This window comes from Ranitomeya variabilis, chromosome 4 (genome assembly GCF_051348905.1).
Source record: "Ranitomeya variabilis isolate aRanVar5 chromosome 4, aRanVar5.hap1, whole genome shotgun sequence".
Lineage (NCBI taxonomy): Eukaryota > Metazoa > Chordata > Amphibia > Anura > Dendrobatidae > Ranitomeya > Ranitomeya variabilis.
In genome coordinates this window covers 648,933,337-648,951,587 of record NC_135235.1, presented here as the reverse complement: position 1 = coordinate 648,951,587, position 18,251 = coordinate 648,933,337, and the positions used below count along the sequence as shown (strand labels likewise).

At 41.0% G+C, this 18,251-nt stretch overlaps 1 protein-coding gene across 1 annotated transcript in view; it reads right to left on the bottom strand.

Annotated features, from left to right (window-relative positions):
- Nucleotides 1-18,251, bottom strand: part of LOC143766152 (uncharacterized) — a 34,962-nt gene that overhangs the window by 12,754 nt on the left and 3,957 nt on the right. Inside the window, exons 2-8 of the mRNA XM_077253617.1 lie at nt 17,899-18,048; nt 17,599-17,778; nt 17,392-17,515; nt 17,211-17,308; nt 16,922-17,012; nt 13,168-14,284; nt 2,165-2,781 (exon numbers count right to left, since the gene is read on the bottom strand). Coding sequence (XP_077109732.1) covers nt 2,165-2,781; nt 13,168-14,284; nt 16,922-17,012; nt 17,211-17,308; nt 17,392-17,515; nt 17,599-17,778; nt 17,899-18,048 — 2,377 coding nt within the window. The remainder of the gene's footprint in view (nt 1-2,164; nt 2,782-13,167; nt 14,285-16,921; nt 17,013-17,210; nt 17,309-17,391; nt 17,516-17,598; nt 17,779-17,898; nt 18,049-18,251) is intronic.

Here is an 18,251-nt window from a genome sequence, read left to right as displayed (position 1 = left end):
ATTGGGTATTCAATATATGGCTGAGATTCAGGACGCACAAGGACTCTTTTCCTTTGAGGTACTGCAGGAGAGTTATGGGTTGCAGGAGACCTGTAGGTTTCAATATGGACAGTTGAGACATGCCTATCTTGCGCAGAGCAAAACGGTTGATATGGGAATTTATAGAGATATTCTGGTGGACTATGTCTGTGCAACGGGAGGAACGAAAGGGGTAGTCTTGGATATTTATAGTGATTTGTCATATACCTTTCTTAATAGATTCCCTATTAAAGCAAAAGAGAAATGGGAGGAAGAGCTGGGAAGGATAGAGGAGGATAAATGGGAGGACATCATGGAGTATATTCCCCAATTATCATTAAGTGAGCCGGGTAGACTTTCGCAATTATATGTACTTCACAGAGTATATAGAACTCCAGATAGACTATATAAGGCAGGGCTGAGACAGACCTCCGAGTGTCCTAGGTGTCAATCCGAGGGGGCAGGGATTCTACACATGTTATGGCAATGTACGAGATTGAATTCATACTGAATGGATATGGGAGAAGCAATTGGAAAATCGTATGGCTGTGCAGTTGAAAGAGATCCTGTGATATATATTTTGGGATATGTGGAAGAGATCCGAGTTCCAAATCATCATAAAGTGGCCATAGCTAGTTTATTGTATGTTGCGCGAAAGCTAATTGCCAGGCACTGGTTGAGTGAGGTACCGCCGACTCTGCAGGAATTTTATAGACAGTCTGATATGGTTATTAATATGGAAAAGGGTATTTATAAAAAAAGGAAAAGTGTGAAAACCTTTGAAACACTTTGGAAACTGTGGATGGAGAGGAACTGATTCCAAGGAATGTGGCTTTATTATGTAAGCAATGTATGCTATTGTCCTATTCTTGTTTATAGAGGCTTTAAGGGAGGGGGGAGGTAAGGGGGGTAATTGGGGGACTTTTAAAAACTTTTTGTAAACATGTTTATTCTCCTTTTTGACACAATTGTGTCTGTTTGCCAACTTGACTACTGTTAATAAAAAATTATCTGATTTAAAAAAAAAACTGTGGTAGGACAGTTATCACTTTTTGCACCTAGATTGATAACATTTAGATGGTTTCAGATAAAATGTGATTAACAAAGTCATTACTACAAGACTGTATGAGAAAGTGATTTATTCTAAAAGAAACACTAGAGATAAAAATGAGAGAATCCGGGCCACATGGCTGGATACTTCGGGCCTAGCTTCCAGCATATTGGTACGAGACGGGGTCTTTATCCCTGGAGCTTCTCTACTCGGTATAATGAGACTCACTGATCTTGTTGATATACAGAGCGTTTGAGTAAAATAGAAACTGCCTAAATACGAGGACCTTGTCTGATCTATATATCATTGTATAAAGAACTCTGGAGAAAGCGCTATTCTTCTGTATAAAATTGTGATGTTCCTGTAGCACTAATATTTCCATACATAAGGTCTCTGAATACATAATATTACTCCAGCATTACAAATTTAGATAAAGGAGATGGGAAGAGGGAGACATTTTATTTTAATAGGAATGGATAACATCAGATGTTCCAACAAAGAAATAATGGATCATACTTGTGAATAGTATTTTACAATATTAACATGTTTATTATTGTAGTGTAAAAAAGTTATAGAGTTTGTTCACACAGGTTGCAGATTGTGGATTGAAGAGACTGATGAATGGCAGATCGCTGAGATTGGGAGTTAGAAATAAGAGGGAGAAGGGGTAATAATGGGTATTTTTAGGAGGTTTAAAGGGATAAATTGCAATACTCTAGTCTATATAGTGAATATATAATATAAGTACCGTATGTAACTGAAACAAAGGAATATTGCATTTATTTTGATTTTTAGAGAACAGACATATATTAATAACTTCATATGTTTTAATTCAAATATAAGTTCTATCACTTTCTCGTTTACTTCTTTGTCTTTCCTTTGACTCTCTGTCATGTGTTTTCTTGTCCAGTTTTTCAAATATATAAGGCTTATACCTGTGTGAGGTTCACTTTGTGTTCAACAAAATATCATTTTCAAGTAAAACATTTCCCACCTTCTAGGTATGATAATGGCTTGTCCCTTTATGAGCTGTTTGATGTTTAGTGAGACTCCTTTTGTTAGTAAAATATTTATCACATTGTGAACATTAAAATGGCTTCTCTCCTGTGTGAGCTCTCTGATGTATAACAAGATATGGTTTATGGTTAAAATGTTTCCCACATTCTAAACAAGAAAATGGCTTCTCCCCTGTATGAGTTCTCTGATGTGTAACAAGACTTGATTTATCTGCAAAACATTTTCCACATTTTGAACATGAAAATGGCTTCTCTCCTGTGTGAGTTCTCTGATGTGTAACCAGAATTGATTTATCTGCAAAACATTTCCCACATTCTGAACATAAAAATGGCTTCTCCCCTGTGTGAGTTCTCTGATGTTTAACAAGATGTGATCTATATGAAAAACATTTCCCACATTCTGAACATGAAAATGGCTTCTCTCCTGTGTGAGTTTTCTGATGTGCAACAAGACTTGTTTTATCTGAAAAACATTTCCTACATTCTAAACATGAAAATGGCTTCTCTCCAGTGTGAATTCTCTGATGTGTAACAAGATATGATTTATCTGCAAAACATTTACTACATTCTGAACATGAAAATTGCTTCTCCCCTGTGTGAGTTCTCTGATGTCTAATAAGACTTAATTTATCTGCAAAACATTTCTCACATTCTGAACATGAAAATGGCTTCTCCCCTGTGTGAATTCTCTGATGTCTAATAAAATGTGATTTCTGGTTAAAATGTTTTCCACATTCTGAACATGAATATGGATTTTTCCTTGCATGAACTTTTTTTCTAACAAGCTCTAATTTGGGGTTAAAATATTTCCCACAAGCTGAAGAAAATCTTTTCTCTTCTACTTGAATTTTTGGATGTGTAACAAAAGATGTTTTGAGTGAAAAACTATTTTCAGAATCTACATTTAAAAATGGCTTGTTTGTTGTAAGAGCAGTTAGATTTTCATCACCTCTTTTGCCACTTTTATTTTTCTTAATACTCTGTGATGAATCAGAAGATAGGACCTGTTGAAAAGGATCAAATTATAGATCTTTGCGGTGAAAGGAGGTCTGTATTTCTGGAATAGTGGCATAGATGTCGGTTTTATCTTGAGTGATATCAAGGTTATTTGATTTAAAAATTGAAGATATCAGTTGTCCCTCTGATCTCTTGGTACAGTCACCTGCCAAGAATTAAGATTATTTTGAATAAATTGTGCCGAATTATATTTTAGAACATTTCTAAATTACCCAAAGAAATTGTAAGTTATGTAGCAAAATGAAATTATTTACCAAGACAAAAACAGTTAATAATTTAACAGCAGACCTTGAAAAACAATATGGCTTCCATGAACCAATTCAGTAAAATCTGGGCTCTCAAAACCAAATATTCCCTTGGCTCCACTTATTGGGCACAAAAGTGATATATGTAGTTTTTACTCCCCAGCATCTACTGCTGCAAAGACCTCCTATCATGTGCAGAACACCTCTCTGAAGCGACGACACATACACCTGGCATCAGATGAGGTGGAAACATTATGTTTTGGGGGTGTTTCTCTGCTAAGGGCATATGACTACTTCACCACATCAATGGGAGAATGGGTGGAGCCATGTACCATAAGAATCCTGAGTGACAACCTCCTTCCCTCCACTTGGACATTAAAAATGGGTCGTGGCTGGGTCTTCCAGCAAGACTGACCCAAAACATACAGCCAAGGCAACAAAGGAGTGGCTCAAAAAAAAAGCACATTAAGATCATGGAGTGGCCTGGCCAGTCTTCAGACCTTAATCCCATAGAAAACTTATGGAGGGAGTTGAAGCTCTGAGTTGACAAGCGACAGCGTCAAAATCTTAATGATTTAGAGATGATCTGCAAAGAGGAGTGGACCAAAATTTCTCCTGACATGTGCACAAACCTCATCATCAACTACAAAAAACATCTGACTGCTGTGCTTGCCAACAAGGGTTTTGCCACCAAGTATTAATGCTTGTTTGCCAGAGGGATCAAATACTTATTTCTCACTGCAAAATGCAAATAAATTTATACAAGGTGATTTTCTGGATTTTATTTTTGATATTCTATCTCTCAACTGTTAAAATTAACCAATCCTTAAACTTATACACTGTTCAGGTCTTTGTCAGTGGGAAACCTTACAAAATCAGCAAGGGATCAACTTCTTATCTCCCCCACTGTATTTTTGGTTTTGCGTTTTCGCTTTTTGCTACCCTTCTTCTCAGATCCATAACTTTTTTATTTTTCCATCAATATGGCCATGTGAGGGCTTGTTTTTTTGCGGGATTAGTTGTACTTTTGAACGACACTATTGGTTTTAACATATCGTGTCCTGGAAAACGGGGAAAAAATTCAAAGTGCAAAACAAGTGCAATCCCACAGTTGTTTTTTGTTTTGCTTTTTTACTAGGATTTAACTTTGTTAAAAAGGAAAAAAATTGTGCCATTTTCCGATCTCGGTAGCATCTTTATTTTTCGTGATCTCGGGTGGGGTGAGGGCTTATTTTTTGTGCACCGAGCTGGCGTTTTTAATTATACCATTTTGGTGCAGATACAATGTGTTGATTGCCCGTTATTGTATTTGAATGCAATGTCGTGGTAACCAAAAAAATGCAATTCTGGCGCTTTGACTTTTTTTCTCGCTGCATCGATTAGCGATCAGGTTAATCCTTTTTTTTCATTGATAGATCTGAATGCGGCGATACCAAATATGTGTATGTTTGATTCTTTTTATTTTGAATGGGGCAAAAGGTTGGGTGATTTGAACTTTTTTATGTTTTTTATTTTTAAAAAAACTTTTTTTCACTTTTGGCATGCTTCATTAGTCTCCATAGTAGACTAGAAGCTGCCATAAAAATAAGCCCTCACCCAACCCGAAATCATGAAAAATGGAGACGCTATAGGTCTCGGAAAATGACACTTTAATTTAACAAACTTTGGATTTTTCTTTTCACCACTTAATTAAAAAAGGACTTAGACATGTTTGGTGTCTATGAAATCGTAATGACCTGGAGAATCATAATGGCAGTTTAGTTTTAGCATTTGGTGAACATTGTGAATAAAAATACAAAAAACAGCTGTGGAATTGGTAAAACCAATGGTGTCGTTCAAAAGTACAACTTGTCCCACCAAAAACAAGCCCTCACATCACAATATAGACGGAAAAATTAAAAAGTTATGCCTCTGGGAAGAAGGGGAACGAAAAACAGAAACGCAAAAATGAAAAAGGGCTCCGTCTTGAAGGGGTTAATTAGGATAAGTGAATTCTTCTACCAATTGATTATCCCCCTAGCTCGTTTATACTGGAACATACTCAGATACAAATAGTGGAGGAGTATAAATACCTTGGTATAAATATTACAAAAAAACCTCAGGATTATATATCCCTGAACTTACACTCTCTTTCTTTCTTTCTTTCTTTCTTTCAATTTTCTTTTTATTTAAATTTTTGATGATAACAAAAACAACAGCATAAGCAAAGAAAGAGCACACCAAAATGCATAAGAACATGTGCCTAGTTAGTATGGTAAGCTCTAATTACCTATCATTTATAGGTATATATACTTTTATTGAAAATGAGTCTACCAACTCTTAAAATTTGTTGACGAAAGAAAGATTAACTTTAAAGATATAGGAAGAGAAGAGGGTATAGGGAGAAATGGAGAGTATAAGTGGAGAGGGGGAGAGGGGAGGGGGGGCAAGTGGGTTAGGTTAGAGTGACACCTTGGGATATTTAATAAATTATGGCACTAATGTAGAGTAAAATGAATTCTGGGTCCTAAATTGGGTCCAAAATTTCCAAGTGTTATGAAAATTCTCTGTGGTATGATTCAGTCTTGCAGCTAATTCCTCTATGTGGAACAGTTGTTCAATTTTGGAGTATAGTTGGTTAGATGTGGGTATGGTCTTAGTATTCCAATATGACGGAATCAAGGATTTCCCAGCCGCCATAATGAATTGAGCCATCTTTGTTATGACCCCAATGGCAGGGGGTCTCAGAGACAATAGCGAAGTCTGCAAACATAAAACCCAGCTCATAGGGCAGTGGTAACTGGGCTGACCATATACCTGAACCTAGCACACAAATAACAGCAGCCGGGGAACGTACCTACGTTGATTCTAGACGTCTCGCGCCAGCCGGAGAACTAACTAACCCTAGCAGGGAAAAGAAAGACCTTTCTTGCCTCCAGAGGAAATACCCCAAAAAGTTGGATACAAGCCCCCAACAAATAATAACGGTGAGGTAAGAAGAAAAGACAAACGCAAGAAATGAACTAGGTTTTAGCAAAGAGAGGCCAACTGACTAATAGCAGAATATAGTAAGATGACTTATATGGTCAGCAAAAACCCTCACAAAAACTCCACGCGGAATATTCAAGAACCCCCGAACCGTCTAACGGCACGGGGGGAAAACATCCGCCCCCTAGAGCTTCCAGCAATATAAGGAATCACATTTAGTACAAGCTGGACAAAAAATAAGAGCACAGAAAATAACCAAAAACAAGAAAGCAAGACTTAGCTTAATTTTGCAAAGAACCAGGACCAGCAGATAGGAGCAAACAGAAGGATCTGATTACAACGATGCCAGGCACCAGACTGAAAATCCAGGAAGTTCAAATAGCGACACCCCTGGACTAACGAGGCCAGGTGGATACCAAGCAAGGGAAGGAATATAAAAGTGTCATATCACTAGTGACCACAAGAGGGAGCCAAAAGGTCTAATTCACAACAGTACCCCCCCCTTAAGGAGGGGTCACCGAACCCTCACCAAGACCACCAGGGCGATCAGGATGAGCAGCGTGAAAGGCACGAACCAAATCGGCCGCATGCACATCAGAGGCGACCACCCAGGAATTATCCTCCTGACCATAGCCCTTCCACTTGACCAGATACTGAAGCCTCCGCCTGGAGAGACGAGAATCCAAGATCTTTTCCACCACGTACTCCAACTCGCCCCCAACCAACACCGGAGCAGGAGGCTCAACAGAAGGAACCACAGGCACAACGTACCGCCGCAACAAAGACCTATGGAACACGTTGTGAATGGCAAACGACAAAGGAAGTTCCAAGCGAAAGGACACTGGATTAAGAATTTCCAAAATCTTATAAGGACCGATGAAGCGAGGCTTAAATTTAGGAGAGGAGACCTTCATGGGAACAAAGCGAGAAGACAGCCACACCAAATCCCCAACGCGAAGTCGGGGACCCACACCGCGGCGGCGGTTGGCAAAACGCTGAGCCTTCTCCTGTGACAACTTCAAGTTGTCCACCACATGATCCCAAATCCGCTGCAACCTATCCACCACAGAATCCACCCCAGGACAGTCAGACGGCTCCACATGTCCCGAGGAAAAACGAGGATGGAAACCAGAGTTGCAGAAAAATGGCGAAACCAAGGTAGCGGAACTAGCCCGATTATTAAGGGCAAACTCAGCCAACGGCAAGAAGGTCACCCTATCATCCTGATCTGCAGAAACAAAACATCTCAAATAAGCCTCTAGAGTCTGATTTGTTCGCTCAGTTTGGCCATTAGTCTGAGGATGAAAGGCAGATGAAAACGACAAATCAATGCCCATCTTAGCACAAAAGGATCGCCAGAACCTGGAAACAAACTGGGATCCTCTGTCAGACACGATATTCTCAGGAATGCCGTGCAAACGAACCACATTCTGAAAGAATAACGGAACCAGATCAGAAGAGGAAGGCAGCTTAGGCAAGGGCACCAAATGGACCATCTTGGAAAAGCGATCACATACCACCCAGATGACAGACATGCCCCGAGACACTGGAAGATCCGAAATGAAATCCATGGAAATGTGTGTCCAAGGCCTCTTCGGGACAGGCAAGGGCAAAAGCAACCCGCTGGCACGAGAACAGCAAGGCTTAGCCCGAGCACAAGTCCCACAGGACTGCACAAATGACCGCACATCCCGTGACAAGGAAGGCCACCAAAAGGACCTAGCCACCAAATCTCTGGTGCCAAAAATACCCGGATGCCCTGACAACACCGAGGAGTGAACCTCGGAAATGACTCTACTGGTCCATTTATCAGGAACAAACAGTCTGTCAGGTGGACAAGAGTCAGGTCTATCAGCCTGAAATCTCTGCAACACACGTCGCAAATCCGGAGAAATGGCCGACAAGATTACACCCTCTTTAAGAATACCAACTGGCTCTGAGGCTCCAGGAGAGTCAGGCACAAAGCTCCTAGAAAGAGCATCAGCCTTAACATTCTTTGAACCAGGCAGGTACGAGACCACGAAATCAAAACGGGAGAAAAATAATGACCAACGGGCCTGTCTAGGATTCAGGCGTTTAGCAGACTCGAGATACATCAGATTTTTGTGATCAGTCAAAACCACCACACGATGCTTAGCACCCTCGAGCCAATGACGCCACTCCTCAAATGCCCACTTCATGGCCAACAACTCCCGATTGCCAACATCATAATTCCGCTCAGCAGGCGAAAATTTCCTAGAAAAAAAGCACATGGTCTCATTACTGAGCAACCAGGGCTTCTCTGCGACAAAACGGCCCCTGCACCGATCTCAGAAGCATCCACTTCAACCTGAAAGGGAAGCGAGACATCAGGCTGACACAAAACAGGCGCCGAAGTAAACCGGCGCTTCAGCTCCTGAAAAGCCTCCACGGCTGCAGGAGCCCAGTTAGCAATATCAGAACCTTTCTTGGTCATATCCGTCAAAGGTTTAACAACGCTAGAAAAATTAGCGATAAAACGACGGTAGAAGTTAGCAAAACCCAAGAACTTCTGAAGACTCTTAATCGACGTGGGCTGAGTCCAATCATGAATAGCTCGGACCTTGACTGGGTCCATCTCCACAGCAGAAGGGGAGAAGATAAAACCCAAAAAGGGAACCTTCTGCACACCAAAGAGACACTTTGAGCCCTTAATAAACAAAGCATTCTCACGCAAAACCTGAAACACCATCCTGACCTGCCTTACATGGGAGTCCCAATCATCAGAAAAAAACAGAATATCATCCAGATAAACAATCATAAATTTATCCAGATACTTCCGGAAGATGTCATGCATAAAGGACTGAAACACTGAAGGAGCATTAGAGAGCCCAAAAGGCATCACCAAGTACTCAAAATGACCTTCGGGCGTATTAAATGCAGTTTTCCATTCATCTCCCTGCTTAATGCGCACAAGGTTGTACGCACCACGAAGGTCTATCTTGGTGAACCACTTGGCACCCTTAATCCGGGCAAACAAGTCCGACAACAGAGCCAAAGGATACTGAAATTTAACAGTGATTTTATTCAGAAGTCGATAGTCTATACAAGGTCTCAAAGATCCGTCCTTCTTGGCCACAAAGAAAAATCCCGCACCAAGAGGGGAAGAGGATGGACGAATATGTCCCTTCTCCAGAGACTCCTTAATATACGAACGCATTGCGGTATGCTCAGGTACAGACAGATTAAATAATCTTCCCTTAGGAAACTTACTACCTGGAATCAAATCTATAGCGCAGTCACAGTCCCTATGAGGAGGAAGAGCACTGGACCTGGACTCGCTGAATACATCCTGATAATCAGACAAATACTCAGGAACATCCGAAGGAGTAGAGGAAGCAATAGACACCGGCGGGGAATCGCAATGAATTCCCTGACAGCCCCAACTTGACACAGACATAGCCTTCCAATCCAAAACTGGATTGTGAGTTTGTAACCATGGCAGACCCAAAACGACCAAATCATGCATTTTATGCAAAACAAGAAAACGAATCACCTCTCGATGATCAGGAGACATGCACATGGTCACCTGTGTCCAAAACTGCGGCTTATTCTCCGCCAATGGCGTAGCATCAATACCTCTCAGAGGAATAGGATTAACCAAAGGCTCCAGAACAAAACCACAGCGCTTGGCAAACGACAGATCCATAAGACTCAGGGCAGCACCTGAATCCACAAACGCCATAACAGGATAGGAAGACAATGAGCAAATTAAAGTCACAGACAAAATAAATTTAGGTTGCAAATTACCAATGGCGACCGGACTAACCACCTTTGTTAAGCGTTTAGAGCATGCTGATATAACATGTGTAGAATCACCACAGTAGAAACACAACCCATTCTGACGTCTATGATTTTTCCGTTCAATTCTAGTCTGAACTCTATCACATTGCATTAACTCAGGTGTCTGTTCAGACAACACCACCAGAGGATTAGCGACTTTGCGCTCCCGTAAACGCCGGTCAATTTGAATAGCCAACGCCATGGAATCATTCAGACTTGTAGGAACGGAGAAACCCACCATCACATTCTTAATGGCTTCAGAAAGGCCATTTCTGAAATTTGCGGCCAGAGCACACTCATTCCACTGAGTAAGCACTGTCGTGAATCCCCAATGGCTAGGGATAGCACAGGATGAGCAAAGTATAATAAATATCGGACGAGCTCTAGGGTGATGGAACCTGGGCTGACCGCTGCCCTACGCCTGACAAACGCAACTAGAGATAGCCAGGGAGCGTGCCTACGTTGGTTCTAGACGACACGCACCAGCCTAAGAGCTAACTAGTACTGCAGAGAAAACAAAGACCTCACTTGCCTCCAGAGGAATTAACCCCAAAGATATAGTTGCCCCCCACATGTATTGACGGTGAAATGAGAGGAAGGCACACACATAGAGATGATGTATATAGCTTTAGCAAATAGAGGCCCGCTGAAAACTAGAAAGCAGAATGACACAAAAGGGGACTGAGCGGTCAGCAAAAAACCCTAATCAAAAAAACCATCCTGAGATTACAAGAACCCATGTGCCAACTCATGGCACATGGGGAGAACCTCAGTCCACTAGAGCAACCAGCTAACAAAGAGACATTCTAAGCAAGCTGGACAAAAAACCAAACAACTGAAAATCAGCACTTAGCTTATCCTGAAAGATCTGGGAGCAGGTAGGCATGAACCAAACAGAGCACATCTGAACACATTGATAGCCGGCAAGGGAAATGACAGAGAGGCCAGGTAAAATAGGAAACACCCAGCCTCTGATGGACAGATGGAAACCAAAGGCCGCAACCCACCAAAGTCACCCAGTACCAGCAGTAACCACCAGAGGGAGCCCGCAAACAGAATCCACAACAGTACCCCCCCCCTTGAGGAGGGGTCACCGAACCCTCACGAGAACCCCCAGGGCGATCAGGGTGAGCTCTATGGAAGGCGCGGACCAAATCAGTCGCATGAACATCGGAGGCGACCACCCAGGAATTGTCCTCCTGACCATAACCCTTCCACTTAACCAAATACTGGAGTTTGCGTCTGGAAAAACGAGAATCCAAGATCTTTTCAACAACATACTCCAATTCTCCCTCCACCAGCACCGGAGCAGGAGGCTCGACCGAAGGAACAACAGGCACCTCATACCTCCGCAACAACGACCGATTGGGAAATGATTTCCTGTCGAATGTGGTCAATTTTTTCTTTGAAGTAATTGGCCAGATCGTCAGCGTGGAGATCTGTGGTTGGGGCCTGCTCTCTTGGGTTGAGTAGGGACCGGAAAGTGTCAAAGAGACGTTTAGGGTTATTGGACAGCGAGGTGATGAGGGTGTTGAAATAGGTTTGTTTGGAGAGGTGAAGGGCAGAGTTGTATGTTTTTAACATGAACTTATAATGGATGAAATCTTCGGGCAGATTAGATTTTCTCCACAGACGTTCGGCGCACCTGGAGCACCGCTGCAGGAAACGTGTTTGCAGCGTGTGCCACGGTTGTCGCCGTCTGTGCCGAGTTGTTCTATGTATAGGAGGTGCAGCTTCTTCCAGGGCACTTTGCAGGGTTTCATTGTAATGCTTCAGAGCACAAGTGCTGAGATGGAGTTATATGTAACAATGTAAAGTATTCTACATACATGGCTGATATATAGCGGTGTTATCAGCTTCCTTTGAATTTTAGAATGCAGACGCATATTGCGGATTGCAAAACGTTTCCTAATTGTAAAGTGATGCTTTAAATTTCTCTTCCTTTCTTGTGAATGCCATGTGAATTTACTTTGACTATGAACATTACTTTGTCAATAAACACATTTGAAGCAAAAAGTAAATGTCGATTTTCCTGTGTGATTTCTTTGATCTTTAAGACTAATTATGGAAGTATTGAATATTGTTTTGATTTTTCTTGGTGGTCAACAAGACTGGATTTCAAAGTAAAACTTTTCCTATTCTGTTTACATAAAAATGGCTTCTCCCATATCTAAAGTGTACTTTGTTACTGCTGCAGCCAAACAACAAAACCCAGGGCAGCATTGGAGACACAGAGCTAGACCCGAGGAGGGCAAGTACCATATTCTTCGGATTATAAGATGCACTTTTTTCCCAAAAATGTTGGGGGAAAAATGGGGTTGTGTCTTTTAATCCGAATGTAGCTTACAAGGTGGGGATAATACGGGGACTCCAGACATTTCATGAAAGCCTAGGGCCCGCAGTAGCCTCACACCCCCTCCTCCCAGCACAGGGTCTGCAGCATCTCCCCACTCCTGCTGCCGCCAGCTTCCTGCAGTAGTGACCCTACCTCCTGGGTCCCCGCTCCACCGCAGATCTCCCCTCAGTAAGTTATCATAAAAGCAGACTAAAAGATGTACCAACATTTTATTAAAACATTTATTTTACTATTTAGGTCCGGTGCATCTTATAATCAGTAAAATACAGTAAATCAGTTTGTTATTTTACAGTGAACTGAGCCTATGAAGAAAAGTTTTCTGAAATAGGACAACATCTTTGCCACTGGGTCCCATTTAACAGGTATGGGTCAATATTGTATTCATTTTATCTCTGTCTGCCATTTATACATCTAAATAATGTTTATTCAATGTATAGGAAAGTGGTGTAGGGCATATACCATCTGGGGTAATAATTCTGATAATAGCATCAAGTGCATTTACACTTACCCTAACAAGATTTGATTTTTAGTTAAACCATATCTCAAATTTTCAACTTGAAAATGACTTCACTCCCATGTGATTTCTCTTTTACATAATAAGATGTAATTTTCCTGTATTGCATTTCCCACATTCAGAATATAAATTTTACTATTTCCATGTGTGAATGTTCTGATGTGTTACAAGTTCTCTCATGCCTAACAAGAATGGATCTTTGGTTAAAACATCTTCCACATTGTGGACATGAAAATGGTTTCTCCCCTGTGTGAACTCTCTCGTGTTTAATAAAGTGTGATTTTTCTGTAAAACATTTTCCACATTGAGAACATGAATATGGTTTCTCCCCTGTGTGAATTCTTGTATGCCTAACAAGATGTGATTTCTGGCTAAAACAATTCCCACATTCAGAACAAGAAAATGGCTTCTCTCCTGTGTGAATTCTCTGATGTGTAACAAGTTCTGATTTATGTGTAAAACATTTCCCACATTCCAAACATGAAAATGGCTTCACTCCTGTGTGACATCTCTCATGTCTAACAAGACTTGATTTTTGGTTAAAACATTTCCCACATTGTAAACATGAAAATGGCTTCTCCCCTGTGTGAATTATCTCATGTTTATTTAGATGTGATTTCTCTGTAAAACATTTCCCACATTCTGAACATGAATATGGCTTTTCCCCTGTGTGACTTCTCTGATGTATAGCAAGTTTTGAACTAACTGTAAAACATTTCCCACATTCCAAACAAGAATATGGCTTCTCCATTGTGTGAATTTTCTGATGTATAACAAGTTTTGAACTAGTTGTAAAACATTTCTCACATTCAGAACATGAATATGAAGTCTCCTGTGTGTGGGTTTGATGCTTAACAAAATGTGATTTGCGTGTAAAACATTTCCTGCATTCTAAGCATAAAAATCGTTTGTTTTCTGAATGCATATTCTGATGTCTAAAAAGATTTGATTTACGGTTAAAACATTTCCCACATTCTGTGCATGAAAATGGCTTCTCTCCTTTGGAAAGTCTCATATATGTAACAAGACTTGATTTATCTATAAAACATTTGCCACATTTTCTACATGAAAGTGTCTTTTCCACTGTGTAAGCTTTTTGATGTTGAGCATCCCTCCTGTGACTTTTGTTTTTCTTAACAGTTTGCGATGAATCAAAAGTTAAGACTTGTTTAGTAGGTTCACATGATACATCTTCTGGATTGATAGCATGCTCTTCATAAATATTATGTGTGTTTACATGGTCTTCTGTTGTAATATCTGTTGACATTGCACATCCCTCTGAGCTCCAGATAAAATCGCCTGCCAAAATTAAAACTGAGGTTTTATTTTTTTAATTTTGGATAAAATAACCTTAATATCATGTAGATATTTTATAACAATTCTAAATAAAAATTCACATATAAAGCAAGTCATGTAGTAAAGTTCAATTATCAAACTAGTGAAGTTTTCAATTGGATGATACTGACCCTGATACCCACACATACCTAGTTCAATCAAGTGAGCATGTATTGTCAGTGGAGTAAAGTGAGTTAACCGCTGTCATACAACTCATGTGGCACTTTAGCTCTCTTGAAAACATAAGGATTTGGCATGTTTAGATTTGTTACCCTGATCCTTCTTTTTCCTGACAACTTCTGTTTTAGTAAAGTTAGAACACCTCAATTTACATTAGATGGTCGTCAGGTCAAATTTAAATGAGTGGTTCTGCAAATTTTAATCTATTGTGTGCAAGCGAATTAAGACGGGCCATTCAAGTTTATAGGAGTGATAAAAAAGCGAAATGGACATGAAAACCCTCAGGGGTGTAATTATAGTAGAAAGCGAAATTCCAGCAAAATGATCCTTTAAACCAGACCCGCACAACATATGGCCCCTCCAAAGGGTTTATTGAGTCCCACAGGAACTGAGAGACGTTGCTCACTTCTTCCTATATTAAAATGCATTTGCATCTTTTAAACACGAATACTTTTAAAACACTTGGGTGTTGAGTCTGAAGCAATGCCCAGGCTTGATGAGGTCAGCTGCTGCAAACGTTATCCCACTGCTGCTGGCACCGCAGAGGCAAAAGACATGGCAGGCACCAGTAAGCACTCCATGGAGGAGCTACAGATGCTATCATTCTACATGAAAGGGCAGAGGAGGGGAGGATTGACGTTACTGCAAGAGCACATTATTGGGCAATTATGAAGGCTTGTGAAAGGGTGCACAGTATAGCAAGGAGCAGTCGGATGGGGCAGACTTGAGGCAAAGAGGCAGTGTTAGAAAAGGGTAGTTTGGGCGATATTTAGGAGACGGACAGTGTAAAGGGACATTATGAAGAGCCATGTTGGAGGAATATTATAGTGAGGGGCTGTGTGGCAGGATATTTTGGAGAGGGGCAATGTGGGAAGGGATAATAAAGAGTGAGCAGTGTAGGGGGTATATTATAGAGCAGGGCAGTGTGGGGAGACATTATGGAGAGGGGAAGTGTGGGTAGACATTATGGAGAGGGGCAGTGTGGGAGGGATATTTTGTGCAGGAAGCACAGTGAAAGATTTATTCTGGGGCACAGCATGTAAGATACTTTTATTTTTAAGGGCACCTTGTCTGGAAGTGCTGAAGACGGGCAAATTTTGGGCATGATCTCATCTTGGCATCTATACTACACGGAGACAAAAAGGATGGGAACGACTTCAAATCAGAGAAGATGTTGTTTATAAGATACCTGGATGTAAAAAAATTTTGTGATGTTGACTACGCCTCATCAGTACTGGGGTTCCTGTAAGTCAGATGAAGGCTTGGTAACAACCTAATGATGACTGGTAACAACAACTCCCAGTATCTCCTTATGATTGCTAAGGACACACTTGGCGTTGTAAGTTCAAGAGATTTCTAATTGTATATGGGGATGACCTGACATTGCAATAGATTGCTGTACTAAACTGGGTGAAGTATACATGTACTGACGGTGGTTCTGAAATTGCATTCCTGTATCGATGCTGATTCTGTTGTTGCAGTCATCTACAGACAGTGGTTCTGGCACTGCATTCATGTACTGACAGTGCTTCTGGTGCAGCATTCATGTACTGACGGTGGTTCTGGTGCTGCATTCATGTACTTACAGTGGTTCTTCTACTGCATTAATGTACTGATAGCTGTTCTGGTGCAGCATTCATGTAGTGAAGATAGATCTGGCGCTGAAATCCTATACCGACAGTGGTGCTGCATTCATGTACTGATGGTGGTTCTGGTGCTCCAAAAACTCAGTTTTCACTTGGATTTATTTGGGAGCAGAAACTCTCCAAATCCTCAAAACTTCATTCTGGCGCTCAGTTAATGTACAGATGATGGTTCTGGTTATGTATTCATGTAAGTACCCGTATAAAAATTTTTGTGGCCCCTGGGATTGATTCAATATGACAATGCGGCCCTTGGACTAAAAAATGTTGTTCGCCCCTGCTTTAGACACATACACTTTTCTGTCACAATCCTTCGTCACAAAGCAATGATTGAAAACTGTATGAAACGTGTATGTTTTTCTTCTATGGTCGTGGAAAGCTTTTTTTCTACATGGATTTTAATTTATACCAATAAAAATGTTTTTTAAAGAAGAATCCCTTTGCTGGAATTTCACATTCTTCGGGATTTTGCAGTACTTCAAGTCTCCATGCAATTGGTATCCTGTAGGTGAGATGACTTCCCTTTGTGTTGTAACTATAGTATGTGCCGGGGTTGCAATTGCACCCGATCCCTGGAGACTAGGGGGACCATAATGGTCCCTTTGGCCCATATGGACTATCACTATTAAAGTCCATAATAGTTGGGGACCCTGTTGAAGATTTTGCATTGAGGCCCATGAGCTGCAAGTTACACCACTGTATTCGTGTCCTATACATTTGTCACTAAATCAAAAACAGACATGTTTATGTAAATATAGCCTCAATAGTTACTACGCACCAATGTAGTTATCTGTAGGAATCTCCTCTTTCCACTGCTCATTACCAATCACATATGTCCCTGTAGTATTAATATGGAGCAGATCTTCACCCTGAAACAAATATTGTACAAGTCACAGACAGATGGAGAAGTCACATCTATGATCAGCTCTAATCCTGCCATCTCCACCGTTCTCATTACACAAGTATAAAACATATAATACTGGTGGATAAAACAAGACTGAACACAAGACCTTCACAGCCGTCTACACAACATAGGGGAGATTTAATGACACCTGCTTTCCATCTACCTGATGTTCCTGAGAAACATTAGGATTTTCTTCTGAACAGTTCTGTGGAAGAGGAAGATGGGTACACCTATCTGGTGTTGTCTTCTTACTTAATAGAACTGTAATAAACACAATCAGGGACTGAATTTATTCATTCCATACAGATAAATATAGGTTGTGTGCATTTAGTCCTGTCTATTACCTGGTGATGTGAGCGGCTGGGGAACCTCCATCATGATGTCCTTGTACAGATCTTTGTGCCCTTCTAAATACTCCCACTCCTCCATGGAGAAATAGACGGTGACGTCCTGACACCTTATAGGAACCTGACACATACAATGATACCATCATCACCCCGATCCCTTCATGGCGTTACTGTATAATTTCACAGCATTCCCAGCAGTGTCACCTCTCCAGTCAGCAGCTCAATCATCTTGTAGGCGAGTTCTAGGATCTTCTGGTCATTGATGTCCTCATGTATCGGAAGGTGAGGTGGAGGCCCCATGATTGGGCTCAGGGGTCTTCCCCATCGCTCAGACACAGGGACATGACAGTGCTCATTAGAGGTCTTCTTCACTACTGTGTAATCCTGGTTATGGAGAGACACATTAATAAATCTCACTATAGACATTTCTCACCTCTCCAGTTCTGTCAATCTTCTATTCAAGTAGATCAGAATGGCATAATTTGACATAATGGAATCTCTCACCTCTCCAGTAAGCCGGAAGAGGATCTCTAGGGTGAGATGTAACATCTTTTCCACCATCTTGTCCCTGTCCCTATCCATCTTTGACGGGTCAATCAGGAAAATTCTCTTATATAGAAGATCTCCACTGAGATGATCTGATATTGAAGGTGCCTGAATGGGAGGAATATGAGCTGATCCAACATCATAAAGACACTATTTAACAATACAATAGGGGAAACATGAGGCGATAGAACATGTAGATGTGGTATATCATGTGACACTACAGATACGGAAGTGAGTGGTTGCAGAATGCCATTTTAACTCTTAATATTTCGACCTTGTCTTTTGGCTAATTAAATCTAAGTGTTGTTATT